At 43.9% G+C, this 13,103-nt stretch overlaps 1 protein-coding gene across 1 annotated transcript; it reads left to right on the forward strand.

Moving 5' to 3' along the window:
- The first annotated feature begins 2,991 nt into the window (after positions 1-2,991).
- PTMA (prothymosin alpha) lies at positions 2,992-10,619 on the forward strand. Its single transcript, XM_077487672.1, has 5 exons — positions 2,992-3,184; positions 6,805-6,879; positions 7,839-7,923; positions 8,355-8,428; positions 9,582-10,619. Exons 1-5 carry the CDS (start codon positions 3,140-3,142, stop codon positions 9,630-9,632), a joined length of 330 nt encoding a protein of 109 aa, XP_077343798.1. The 5' UTR covers positions 2,992-3,139; the 3' UTR covers positions 9,633-10,619.
- Positions 10,620-13,103: the final 2,484 nt, after the last annotated feature.

A 13,103-nucleotide genomic window follows, 5' to 3' on the forward strand; every position in this document is an offset into this window, starting at 1 on the left:
AAAGTTTCCTGAGCAAAGCTAATATCCTGTGCTGGGGGACCAGACATTTTTCCCCAGCCGTCTTCGTCTAGGGCACTGGTCTCATTACCGCCCCCTTGAGGTCTCCTGTCTCTGGAGCAAACGGCACACTGGAAGTGGCACCTCCACCAATAGGAGTGTCCACATCACACAGGCAGTGAAGTAGACACCCAAAGAAGGACCCCAGGAAGTAAAGCGAGGGGTTGTCATGTGATCTTGGCTTCAGGTAAGTAAAGTGAATGAATGAAATATTTGTATAGTGCACAACGTGAACTGAATCGCCTCAAGGTGCTGCAAAGAGCTTAGTTGTCCATCAACTAGAAGAGGAAGGTCTTGAGTTTTTTCCTAAAGGCCTGATGGTTTTCTTCCAGGCGGATGTTGGTTGGTAGAGCGTTCAATAGCTGAGGTCCTTAGACAACGAATCTCCGATCCCCCTTCGATTTGTACCAGGCTTTGCAATATCCTGAAAAGTATATTTACTGGAAGTTGTTTGTGTGATAGCTCGGGTTATGTTTACGTCCCTTTAAGCCCCTCCCCCTGTTACCACTAACTGGCCACCATTCAGCATAATACGCCACACACTGCGCTTTATTACTAAACATGTTTTTTTGTATGAGGCGTGTTAATAGACGGACACATGTATGTGGCTGGAGTGCGGTTTGACGCTCCCTTGTCATGGGTCCAACCTATTAGCGCCCACACAGGCCGCCATATTAAAGAATGGCTGACTCTGTGGAGCGTGAGAGAATGACTCTAGCTATAACCTTGTAGTAAATGCTTGCTCTAATCTTTCTGGCTGCTCTGGTTTGCCGTCACCTCGCCCAGCACAGACTTGATAAATGCCCCTGCGGTGTTCCCATGTTTTCTGCAGACATTATAGAATTTATCCCAGCACTAAAGTATGAAGGAGGCCTCTAGTGAGCCCACAATTCCCTCATATCACTGCTTCCCGACCATTATAGTGTGTCTATAAAGCGTATAGGCCTATTCTCCCGCTGCACATGGGACTGGTGTGCTCGATGTGTTCATATTTCTACCTGCTAACACTTAATAGCCCTTCACATAAAACTATATAGATTCTCGTATTTCACGTTACTGCCCGTAATCCGGGTTTTGTGTTTGCCTAGCAGAAGGCATGACATAAGACAGGCACTTCCCCCAGCCAATGAAAATCCGCAAAGCGTCAATTCTGTGTTCGCTCTAACACAAGCACCAATAAGCGTCCTAGGGGGGTGCGGCTTCTGACGACGCTATTCCAAATGGCCAATCGCAGAGCGGACTCTCTTGACGCCATCGATCTGGCCGAATCGGGGCGCCATGTTGCGTGTGGCGCAAACGTCGTCGCGTTGAGGCGACGTTCGTCGACGTTTCGGCGAAACGGAGCGCGCTCGTTTTCTTTTCTTCGCGGCATGTTGCTTTCCTGGAAGCGCCGCATGAGGTAGAGGTGAGCCGCGGCGGTTTTACCCAACGAGTGCGGAGATATTCGATGGAATGTGCTGGCAAAGCCCGCGAGGCGCCATCTTTGTTGTGGCGCTGCTTGCTCGCGTTGGAAAAAAGCCAAACACGCCGCTGGTTTTGTTCGTTTTAAATGATGTGGTAATGACCCTAAATGTTACTTTACCGTGAGAGCGCCGGCGGGTGTGCGGGCGGACTAATACTGTGTGGGATTCGTCGAGTGAAATGTTACCTGCTAGCAATAATGGCGCCGTGCTGTAATAAGCGTGTCAATAGAAACGTGGGGGTGGGGCCCAGCCCTACAATGACCGACACGTGCGCCAGTTCTGGGGGCCATTCACAGGGCCGTATCCCATAGCAACCAATCCACAGGAGACGTGACATCAGCCTGGCTAATTGCTCTGGGATACTGCCCTTTGTTGTTACCCTTAGTGACTTATTTGCGTTTGAAAGAGGGGACTAAAAAAAAAAAAGGAGCTGCACGTTTGACAGTGGAGGGGGGCTGCCGGCAGGTAGTGTGCCCTTCACACGCGGCTCTAGCCATTGTTGGCTAACTACAAGCGTCAGCTCCAGCGCAGCTAGCTCTTCTCTTCGGCGGCTGTGCTACAGGGGGGCGCCTAGTGGTCAGGTTGGGTAAGTGTAGGGCTCAGCGGCCGAGCGATGAAAGGGTGCAGTGGGCGGGGCCGTGTGGGGAGATGACGGTTGGGACTAGAGGGAGGGCTAAGGCGGAATGGAAATTTTCCACTCGCCTCCTCCAGCGCCAGAAGGGTTAATGCGAGAAAAAAAAATTCCCTCGCAAAGCGAAGCCTCGTGCGGGCAGGTTACGCGCCTTAGTGAATTGGGCGCTACGAGACGCTCCCTGTAGGTGATGAGGAACACAAGCCAATTATTAGCTGCTATAATAGAACGCCATACACACAGTGTGGTGGCACCACAGTACACGGGCACCGGCGATCGCGCATCGCCCTATAATAAATCAAGTGCTACTCATCGTACAAGCTGGATCGGCCAGTACAACGCCACCCACTGGCGATGTGACATATGGCACACAGGGGACAGACAAAGGTTGTAGTCTATAGGACAGATCCCATGCAGCCAATGCCCAGGGGCATGTTTCCTAATGATGAGGGGGCAGTTCTTATTGTCGGCGCTGTACTGCCTCTTTTTTTTTTTTTTTTTTTTTTCCTCCTCTGTAGTTTTGCACACGCTACTATCCCCCCTCCCTCCCGAACAAGAGGAGGAAAAAACTGTTCATTTGCATTAGATTGCCAAGCTAAGAGCGGCTAATGCTAAAAGCCAAGGCGCATGCGCTGCACAGCGCCGAAGCTCCGCGGCGGCCATCGGACGCACTGCAGTTTAGAGAGGAAAGGAAAACAAGCCACCCTCCCCCATTGTTTCAGGCCGGGCCAATCCTCTGCTAAGGATGATGCCCCCTCCTTTGTCAGGAGACAGTAGCCAATGAAGAGGCGGCGAGCCGGTCTGAGGCCCCTCCCACTAATCTATATTAAAGGTACTGGCGCCGCGTGAGTCCTTCACTGGCAGTCACTATAAAAAATAAAAAAAGCCATCTTTGCATTGTTCCCGCACCAGGCTGCCCTCACTTCAACTTCCCGGATCTACACCAACACTTTTGCCAGCGATTCGTACAGATCCCATCCTAGCTACCATGTCAGACACAGCAGTAGACGCCAGTGTGGAGAAGACAACCAAGGTAAGCCGAGGAGCGGGGAGCTTTGTCCGGTGTGTTGTTGTGCGGGGAGCCCGGCGGTGCTCTGTCCCCTTTGTTCCAATGTGTATGGATGGAGGTGTGCTGCACCTGATATCCCCCACCCCCCGATCTCTGACACTTTGTATCTCCTGTCAGTGGAGAGGAGTCCCCGGCTCTAGGTGTTAATGATCAGCCGGAGAGGTGTCAGGTGATGGGAGGACAGCGGGCTCCTACTACCTGTCTCCTGTACTCATGACTCTGGCTGGGTACCAGATGTCTCCCACATCCCGAGATTGGAGGGAAGTCCCCCGCTCATCCATCATATGGGTCGCCGTGTTCGGAGCCCACGCACACTGGTGGAAGGACTCGGGATCCCCCGCGGTTGGAGCGATGTGTCACAGAGAGCTGTCAGATGCGATGAGGGTCACCCGGGAGGAGGGGGAGAGGGGTGATCGGCTGTGTGTAGATGGAGGAGATTCATCCCGGGATGTCACCTTTTGTATATCGGGGTGACCCCTTTATATTATAGACCGGGGTGATGAGGTCGTCGTCGTGTGTGTGTATGTGTGTATATATATATATATATATATATATATATATATATATATATATATATATATATATATATATATATATATAATGGTATGATCTCGTCGTTGTGTGTGTGTAATATATATATATAATTAGTGGTGGGCTGTAATAGATGTCAGCGCTATGCCCCCATTATATGATGAGTAATGGAGCGGAGTGGTGTACCTGTGCCCGGTGTGTGCGGGAGATGTCACCGGGCTGTCAGTGATGTGTAGTACTCCTGGTGATAGATCGGCGCTAATCCCCCCCGAGGAGATGGCATTGTGTTGCACTGTAGGGGTTAATGAGGTCCCAGCTGCACGGATGAGTTATGATTGGGGGGGGGGGGGTTGCCACTTGTTTGTGCACTCCACACTTCACCACGTCCACCGGCTGCAGTCCCGGGGGAGACGATCAATCCGAAGGGAGATAGGGGAGGGGGACAGATGGTAACCGGATTAAGACTTTGAAGGCAGAGCCTTTAATTAGGAGGTGGGGGAGGGTTAATTACTAACTCCGCTGATGGCACAGTGTCTACCTGCGGATGCTAATCGCGCCCTCCTGTCCCAGTTCTTCTATTCACTGATAGAGGAGATGAGAAGGGGGGGGGGGTCGTGTACACATCGGAGCGGCTGACATATAGATCACCTTCATCTCATCTATTGCCATCTACCTCCTATAATAGTCCGCACATCGCTCCTCACCCCCAAAGGGGAGGCTGCACGTCACTCAGCACAAGTTCCATTGAACAGCCTACCGGGACTTGTAGTCTCTCCGCCCTTCCTCTCCGGGCGTGTCTGCATTAGGGACTCTGCGAAGCCCAGTGTGATTGCTCTACAAATCCCGTGAGCCTATGCTCTGCAAGGGGGACGGCACACGGGGCACGCAGCCAATCAGTGGCTCAGGAAGCCCGAATAAGGACATGGGAGGTGTTAAGAACCGAGATCGGGCCAATGGAAGGCCGCCATCATCGGCACTAGGTTTGAAATGCGTTTTGCTGCATGTTGTGGCTAGTCAAAACATAGGACACGCTACTGATTTGTCTTAGACGTCTATATGGAGGCCTGCACAGTGTGATCTGAGGCCACTGCCACTGTTCTTTTGTTAGGGACTGGTTTAGGGGGTCATATTTCTAAGTTTTTGACCCCCCCACCCCATTTTTTTTTTTTTTTTTTGCCCTTTTTCTTTTTTTTATTTTATTTTAAATCCATACATTTTTATCAACCCCAATTTACTCTATGAACAATAAACACCCATGCAGCACAGCTCCAGGTTTGACTTCTGTCTATGCCCCCATTGTCTTGATCAGTATTGGAACCTGCCAGCCATTTATTAGTCACACCATGCCAACGTATGACCTCACTCAGCCCCATTACCATCTGTCCTGTGATTGTAAAGCCTGACTGGGAGACACTACTTCTGTGCCCTCATGCTGTCAGACATGCATATCATGAGAGGAGCTGAGTGACAACCATGAGTTGCATGGTGTCACTGGTAAATGGCCATTTGCCACTGCTGATTACTGGATAACCAGAACACTAAAGTTAAATCTGGTGCTTTGCATTTATTAATGTTTTGTTTGTGGATGTTTAATGTTCATAGAGTAATGCTAGGGTGAATGTCCACTTTTAACAAATCAGACTCATTTTACTGATGTGAGCTAGAGTGAATTCTGATTGGTTAATTTGAGTTATACTATATTTAAGTGGACCTTTTACTTAAATGCTAATTCATGTCTGCTAGGCACCCAAGGCTGTAATTAAAAAGTGGAACTGTATGCCTCTGCACCCTGAAAAAGAGGGAACAGGTTGGATGACTGCTGGGACATTGGGGAACTCTGCTGTTGGAAACACTTAAAGATTGAAGTGGGGATGGTTTTGCTTTTTCTAGAGGTATCCTTGGAGGAAACAAGGCCATAGAGGCTTCAGCTTTCATGTACTGGCCTCAATGTCTGACATTTTTCATAGCTCGTTAAGTGGTTCATGTACTGCTGTCGTCATTACATGGTCAATAGCCAGAGTACAGGCTCCACTAACTGTTGGCTGCCAGTTTTCTAAAAACAAAAATTGTGAGCTGGGTTTTTGACATGATTACTTTAATTTATGTCCATGGGCCTGGTTATGGAAATGGTATACATAATGAGGCAAAGTCATTACCCACTAGTGATTGCATGCTTTGGAGAACACATTCACTTTAGATCCAGTGTTTCATTAGACATGAACATGTGCATGTTAAGCTTCTACCAATAGGAGGTGAAGCATTTCTATGTCAACACTTCTAGCAGACTAGACAACATGCACTGGTACTCCAGAAATACTTTTTCCAGGTGAAGTTGTATCTATTGAGCTGTCTACTAAGGTGTAGTCTCTGTATGAATACTGCAGATCTGATCTCAAACAGTCATAGTTACATTTGTATAGACATGCTATGAACAAGCTCGTTGAAGTGAAGGGAGTTTGTAATGTAAATATTTTTCAGCCTGGGGCCCCCTGGTCACTGAGCAACTGTGCTGGTGTGTCCTATCAGTAGGTACCAGGTTATGTATTCTGCTTGTGGTGTGCAGCTTTAATAATGCTAGAGGAATGTGGTTTTCTCAGGAGTGGATGATATGGAGTAGAACTGATACATGTCAGCTTCACTCAATGATTTGGAAACACTTTAAGCCAAGTAGGTTTATCAGAGAGTACTCTGACATTAAATAGGTTTGCATACCTTTCTTGGTTATTGCTGTGATAAATACACATTTTTAGCTATCAAGGCTTTGGCCAGCAAGTCCAGTTGATGAAAAATGATCCCCACTGTAGGAATGACCATAGATAGTTCATTCATCCATTGACAAATGTAAGTGATTAATGGTAGAAAGGTGTGTGTGGTGTTTGTGCGTGGTTTTTTTTTTTTTTTTCAGGTGTGTCAAATTAATGCTTTATAAAGAACTGTAGAAAGCCTGTTTTTACTTAAATAGTTTTTAAATATCTTTATGAAGCTTTGGGTATTGTTTATTTCCCATTTTAATTAGGTGAGATGCTAAATGACTTGTATTTCTTGTTATAAAGGACTTGAAAGTAAAAGAGAAGGATTTTCTAGAAGAAACAAAAAATGGCAAGGACAAACCAGCCAATGGGAAAGCAGTAAGTGTTTTATTTATAATCTCCAAATCTTGTATAGGTGATGAGTCTCTTCAAGGCAGCAGCAGCCTCTTAGAATACGTTATCTTGCCTTTCCTATCATTCACACTTATATGTTTCAGTCAGATAAGACATTGTGACATCCAGTTATAGTTAATAGTTTCTGTATTACTATGTTTCCTCTAAACTGTTCACACTGCCAGCTAGCAGCCAATGTAACTTGTCTGTAGTGCAGAGTTTTCTCATCCCATGGTATGTGCAAGGGTAATATTACATGCACTTGGGCATTTGCAGACAATCAACAAAGGTATTTTTTAATAAAATAATACAAATTTGGTAAGATTGTTGGTAATAAGCTGTTTTCTCAAGTGTGTGTGTGTATGTATCTATATCCTATTTAATAGACTGCAGTGTTCAGATATATGGATTCTGCACATAAATTATATACACATCCCTAGTGGGGTATATTGATTACAAGGGGTTTCTTAGAACTATGTATCTGTTGTCAGGGGTACTGCCACATATAAATGGAGGAAAATAAAATGTATCAAGCTGCTTATTCTCATTGGTTATGGTAGGCTTAGTGTGTGTAGCACATAAATGTTTGCATAGAGATTTAATATAAATATATCTCCCATATCCTCATTGACAAAGAAATGTATGGTACACAGGGGATTGCTGTATACATGTTATGCAGTTGTGACCATTTAAATGTCTTTTTATATTCTATTTTAATATATTTTTGTATATATATTTTTTTTTTTTCCTCTTAAATGACAGTGTTTTTTACCTGTGGTGGAATGAGTTGAATTACTATGTCATAGTCTTACTAGACTTTATGAGATCTAGATTGAGATACAGTTCAAATGTAATCCTAGTATAGTCTGACAAAAGGTTCCAGTATATAGGCCTTGCATCTAATGTGAGCACTGTGATCCTTATGCTGTTTAAATCACTTTCAGGAAAATGAAGAGAATGGAGAAGATGGGGCAGACAATGAGGAAGAGGAAGAAGTTGATGAGGAAGATGAAGAGGATGAAGGAGAAGGTAAGAAACGCACCATACGCTATGGTACAGAATAGCTTTTTGCCAACATTCAGAAAGTGTTACCTTGTTACTGCTAACGATACAGTAGGCACACAGACTTATTGCCAAATTCATAGCATTATAATGGATTCTTCCATTACAGCCTTCTCACACAGGAGTTTGGCATCCTGACTTAATAGACTTAAACAGAGAGAGACTAGGACTCAAAACAGGGACCATAGCAGCAGGCTGTATCTTTCTAATGACTAGTTTACAGACTGTGTATGAATTTTTGCATTTTTAAACTAGCTTTGTGTGAACAATAGTATTGCATTGACCAAGTTTAATTTGCTTAGTTAAAAATTGGTGGGGCGTAGAGGCATAAGTCTCTTTATCACCTTCTATAATATGGCCTGTCCAAAATGACTGATACTAGTTTTCTGTTTTGCCAGGAGATGATGATGAGGGTGATGAAGATGATGAAGCAGATGGAACCGCTGGTAAAAGAGCAGCAGAAGATGACGATGTGAGTGAAACTAATATGCAAATCGAATGCATTACACTCAAATAATTTGGCAAAGCTACAATTAATGTAATGTGCTTTAATTGGCAGTGGAGATATTTACAGTATATACTGTCCATTGTCTTAGCTCTCTAGTTAGTTATTTGGCTGTAACAAATTTAAGTAATGTAGTCTGCATGATGAATCAGTTAAAGTATCTCAGTCATGGCACTTTTCTACTGAATGAGCAGCGGGAAATCTCTGAAGTTTTTATCTCAGGCCACAGTCTGCTTTTTGTCGTGTCGCCAGGATGACTTTGAAACAGAGTATTTTTTAACATGGGAGCTATGCAGCTAATTTGGAGGCGCTTACGTTTATTCTGATCAGCCTGAAGCCCACAAACTTTTCTGTCCTTTCAATAATACTCTGGTGAATGGATACAGAGTCTTAAAGAGGAAGTAAACCCTTTCAAACCACTTTGACCTACAGGTAAGCCTAGATTAAGGCTTACCTGTAGGTCCAAGCAATATCTCCTAAACCTATATGGTTTAGGAGATATTTGCCCGAAAATGGGCACCGCTGTCTACGGCGCATGCGCCGTAGACAGCGGCGCGCAGGCGCACTAAATGCGGCAAGTCCAAGAATGGATTTGCCTAATTTGTCGACTCCCGTGCGCATGCGCAGGAGTGACGTCATCGCGGCTTCGCCGAATGGCAGCGGCGGAGCTGCGAGACGCGACTCCCGTGCGCATGTGCGGGAGTGACGTCATCGCGGCTTCGCCGCTGTGATTCGTCGGAGCTGCGAGACGCCACCAGCAAGATGGATGCGGCGGACTACAGGGGACAGCGGCGACTTCGCTGGCTCCTGTGTCAGGTAAGTGACACATAATGAGCTACTATACGATGCATAGTAGTCCATTATGCTTTACCTTTGCAGGGAAAAAAAGAGGAAGTAAACCCATCAGGACATGAAGATCAACAGCAAATGGCAATTATCAGCTGTCCAGGAAATTTGAAGCAATGCTAAAAACCCCCCCCCCCCCCCTTTTTTTTAAATTAGGCCAGCTTTATGTAGAACACTTGTTTTTTTTTTTATTTTTTTTAGGACTAAGGGAAAAGAAAAAAAAAGTTGTTTTTGTTTTTTAATCTATTGTTTTGTATTTGTTCTTTAATTTCAGGAGGATGATGATGTTGACGTAAAGAAGCAGAAAACAGATGACGACGACTAGAGGGGATATTCCCTTTCTCAAAATAAAATTCTATATATAATATTTCTCCACCGCCTCCCCACCCTCGTCACGCTCAGAACATGGTCACTTAAAGTGATGCATCCGTCCCACCCTTCATGCAGGTTCCCATGGCCCCCTACTCCGTCCACACTAGTGGCTGTGTCTGTGAGGCAGGTCACTGTGTTCCCATGGTGCATTCTTTTTAGAGCAGCCCCCAGGTCCTTTCAAGTTGAGAGGGCCGACCCCCTTCACTGCCAGTGTGGGCTGCAGTTACTTGCTGTCCTCTCCGGTCCCAAGAAGAAAGTGGGGGTTGAGGTCAACAGCAAGAAAAAAAATTTTGTTTTTCCTTTTTGTAAAATTCTAAAATGGGAAACAAAAAAAAAACGCCCTTGGATTGGGGTCCTATGTTTGTATTTTTTATTTACATTTTATATTTTTGTACATATTGGTATACAGCTGTCCTTTTTTCTGTACCGGGGATCCGGCTGACAGGGTGTGGGGCTTTTAAATTACACATGTAACTTTATTTTATTTTCGGTAATTCTCCTGTAGATTTCTGCCAATGAAATCCTGATGTATTTTGTTCTTCTCTGGGCGGGGTGGTGGGTGGGGTGGAGCAAGACTGGGCTGTTTCTTCTCCAAGGGGAACAAATGGAGAAATCTTTACAAAAAAAAGTTAAAAAGTTGTTACAAAAAAACCTAAATAAATAAGACAAAATTCCCATATAAGAAAAATATTCTGATCATTCCAGTAACTTTTTACATTATTTTTTTTTTTTTTTTTTTTTTTTTTTGTTTGAGCATATTTTTAGCTGTTCTTTTAGATGGGTTTGGATGAGTAATATGGCCAAAGATTTAAATTTTTTTTTTTTTTTGTTCTGTCTGAAGTTGCTGTTTACTTTGTCATTTCTTGGCCTGGCTGGATGTGTGCGGCAGTATTGTCAATAAAACTGCAATTTTAATTTGCAGGCTTTCTTTTTGTTCTAACAGCGTGGTGTTTGAGTATTGTGTTCCTTTATTTTAGCTGGGGCAATGGGAGGTATATTCTGTTTATAATAGCACACAACAGGTATGAAGATAGAATAAACACACCCAAACTCGTATACATTTGTGAACCATTATATATCTGGGATGTGGCATGTAATTACTATATCACACCTCTATCTATCTCTTTTATTATAAAAATGCCCTCGCATATGAAAGTAAAACCTACTACAGTCTGGTATTTAAAAATTAAGAAAAAAGTCTGTCAATCTTGACTGAGCAGTAGGTATAACCCTGTACTGGGAAATTGGTCCTGTACATTTTATTTGTGTAGACATCTTCATATTCAGAAAAGGGAATTATAACACTTTAGTACATTGTTGCAAAGTCTGATGCTTAAAACAGCAAGCAAAAATCTATTTTGTACAAGCATAGTTTTGGGTAAGTTCCTTTTTTGGATGCTATAGGTGCACAGAGCATTCTGTCTTGCAATATTAATTGAACAAGCCCATATATACAGTCCCTTCAGCTACAATAGGAATAATCTATAGATTTTTTTTTTCTTTACCCCATGCTCTAGTATGAAAATTAAATTAAGCTAAAAGTTCACTGTAACCTATTTCTAAGCACAACCCTCCCTCACCCTGGGTCTACCCCCTGACAGTGGGAAGGTGATATTGTCCGCAACCTTTGTCTCATTCAGAAATTGGTGGGGCTCTGCCTGCACAGCCACTTCATTCAGAGGTTTGTGAATGAATAAACTACAAGTTCCATTTTCCCACCGCAGCAGCTGGACTTGTGATTTTCAATGGCCTGAGCAAGCTGTTCAGCATGCTCATAGTCCATTCTTCAGGTTTCTAACTGAATGCTTACATGAAGGTATAGAAATAAAGCTGTTGGTAGAGTGTGAAAGAACCTGACGTTATACTTTGGGAGTCATTGATCATGCGTGGAGTGCTTTGCAGGCTACTGTGAAGGAAGAGAAAGGGGAAAAAAAAAACTTTTTTTTTTTAAAGGTGAACTAATCGGACATGCTCCAAACAAACTATTTCCCTTTTTCTAATACACAGTTTTATCCAGTGGATATGTGTATGTAGCATCAGCTACAAACAGTATACAGCACCATTTCTGGCAGCTATACGGGGGACTTCCTATCATTTTACTGGAACAAAATCAAGTCTGGCTGAGTGCTGCTCAGCAATTCACAGGAAGCCTTGTATTTTTATGGATGAATGCCTCTGGTGGAGATTGATGTCCTCCTCTCACCTCTACTTCAGCCATTGCAGAGAAGGCCTTGTTATCATTCGTTAAAAATACACGGCTTCCTGTGAATTGGAGACATCCCTGTACCACTGCCAAAACAGTGCTGTATACTCCTATGGAGCTGAGGCTACATACAGTTTATACTCTGCTCCCAGCAGGTATTGGTAAAAGATATATAGTTTGTTTGGACTCGCTTAGTCTAAACATGCTATTTTAACTTAAATCAGACCCGGAGGTCATCTTTAAAAACTAAACTGGGTAGAATCATAAGATGACGATCAGCTTAGGCTTTCTTAGATCATGTACTTTAGAACAGTGGTCATCAACCCTGTCCTCAGGGCCCACTAACAGGCCAGGTTTTATGTTTTACCTTGGGGAGATGCAGACTAGAATACTGCAATTACTGAGCAGCAAATGGTATCACCTTTGATGTATTTCAGTTATCTTGCAAACCTGGCCTGTTAGTGGGCCCTGAGGACAGGGTTGTTGACCACTATTCACCCAGCTCTTGGGCAGCTTAAAGGTCATGATGTCCAGCTATGCTCAATAAACATTTAAAAAAAAGCCCTATTCTCCTTTTCTTGTGATTCTGTGAAGAAATGGAGTAAAGTGGTCTCTTAGGCCTGGTTTGGTTAAACATGGCACTGCATTCTACAGTTATTTCGCATAACATTGCTCATGTACACAATCCCAGAGGTAAGCACTCATCTTCTGCCTAAGAGTATCTATCAGGCTGTAGAGTGCTGCTCCTTTGGCTAATGTTAGCTGTGATTAGACAGGTGGAGCATCCTCTGTTTAGCAAAGGTGCTATAATAGGGAGGAGATAGTGTAAGCACTGCACTACTAAAATTGCCGCATCTGTGTTTTCATGAGATTCCCACCTTCATGCTTGTGTGACACTACAGTAAACATGCTAGGACATTTTAATGGGTTTTTATTCTGAAACAATTAAGTGTTTGGCTTTTGCTTTTTAATTGAAATTTTCAGCATGCATTTTCCTGAGCTGACCTAAAAATGTGAGTTGTGTCACTCTTTCTCAGCTACACTTTAGAAAAAGAACAAAATGCTTAGGATTAAAACGTGATGGGGCAGTTAAGTTGCACGGTAGATAAATGAATACAATGCTTATGATGCAAACTACAAGCGGCAGTTATGACACCACTCAAAGCAAACAAACTTTCAATACATGCTTTTCATCCGTTTAAGTCTATGGAACCAAAAGCC

The sequence above is a fragment of the Lithobates pipiens genome, unplaced genomic scaffold (assembly GCF_037356315.1).
Source record: "Lithobates pipiens isolate NorthernLeopardFrog02 unplaced genomic scaffold, aLitPip1_a1.2 Scaffold_18, whole genome shotgun sequence".
Taxonomy (NCBI): domain Eukaryota; kingdom Metazoa; phylum Chordata; class Amphibia; order Anura; family Ranidae; genus Lithobates; species Lithobates pipiens.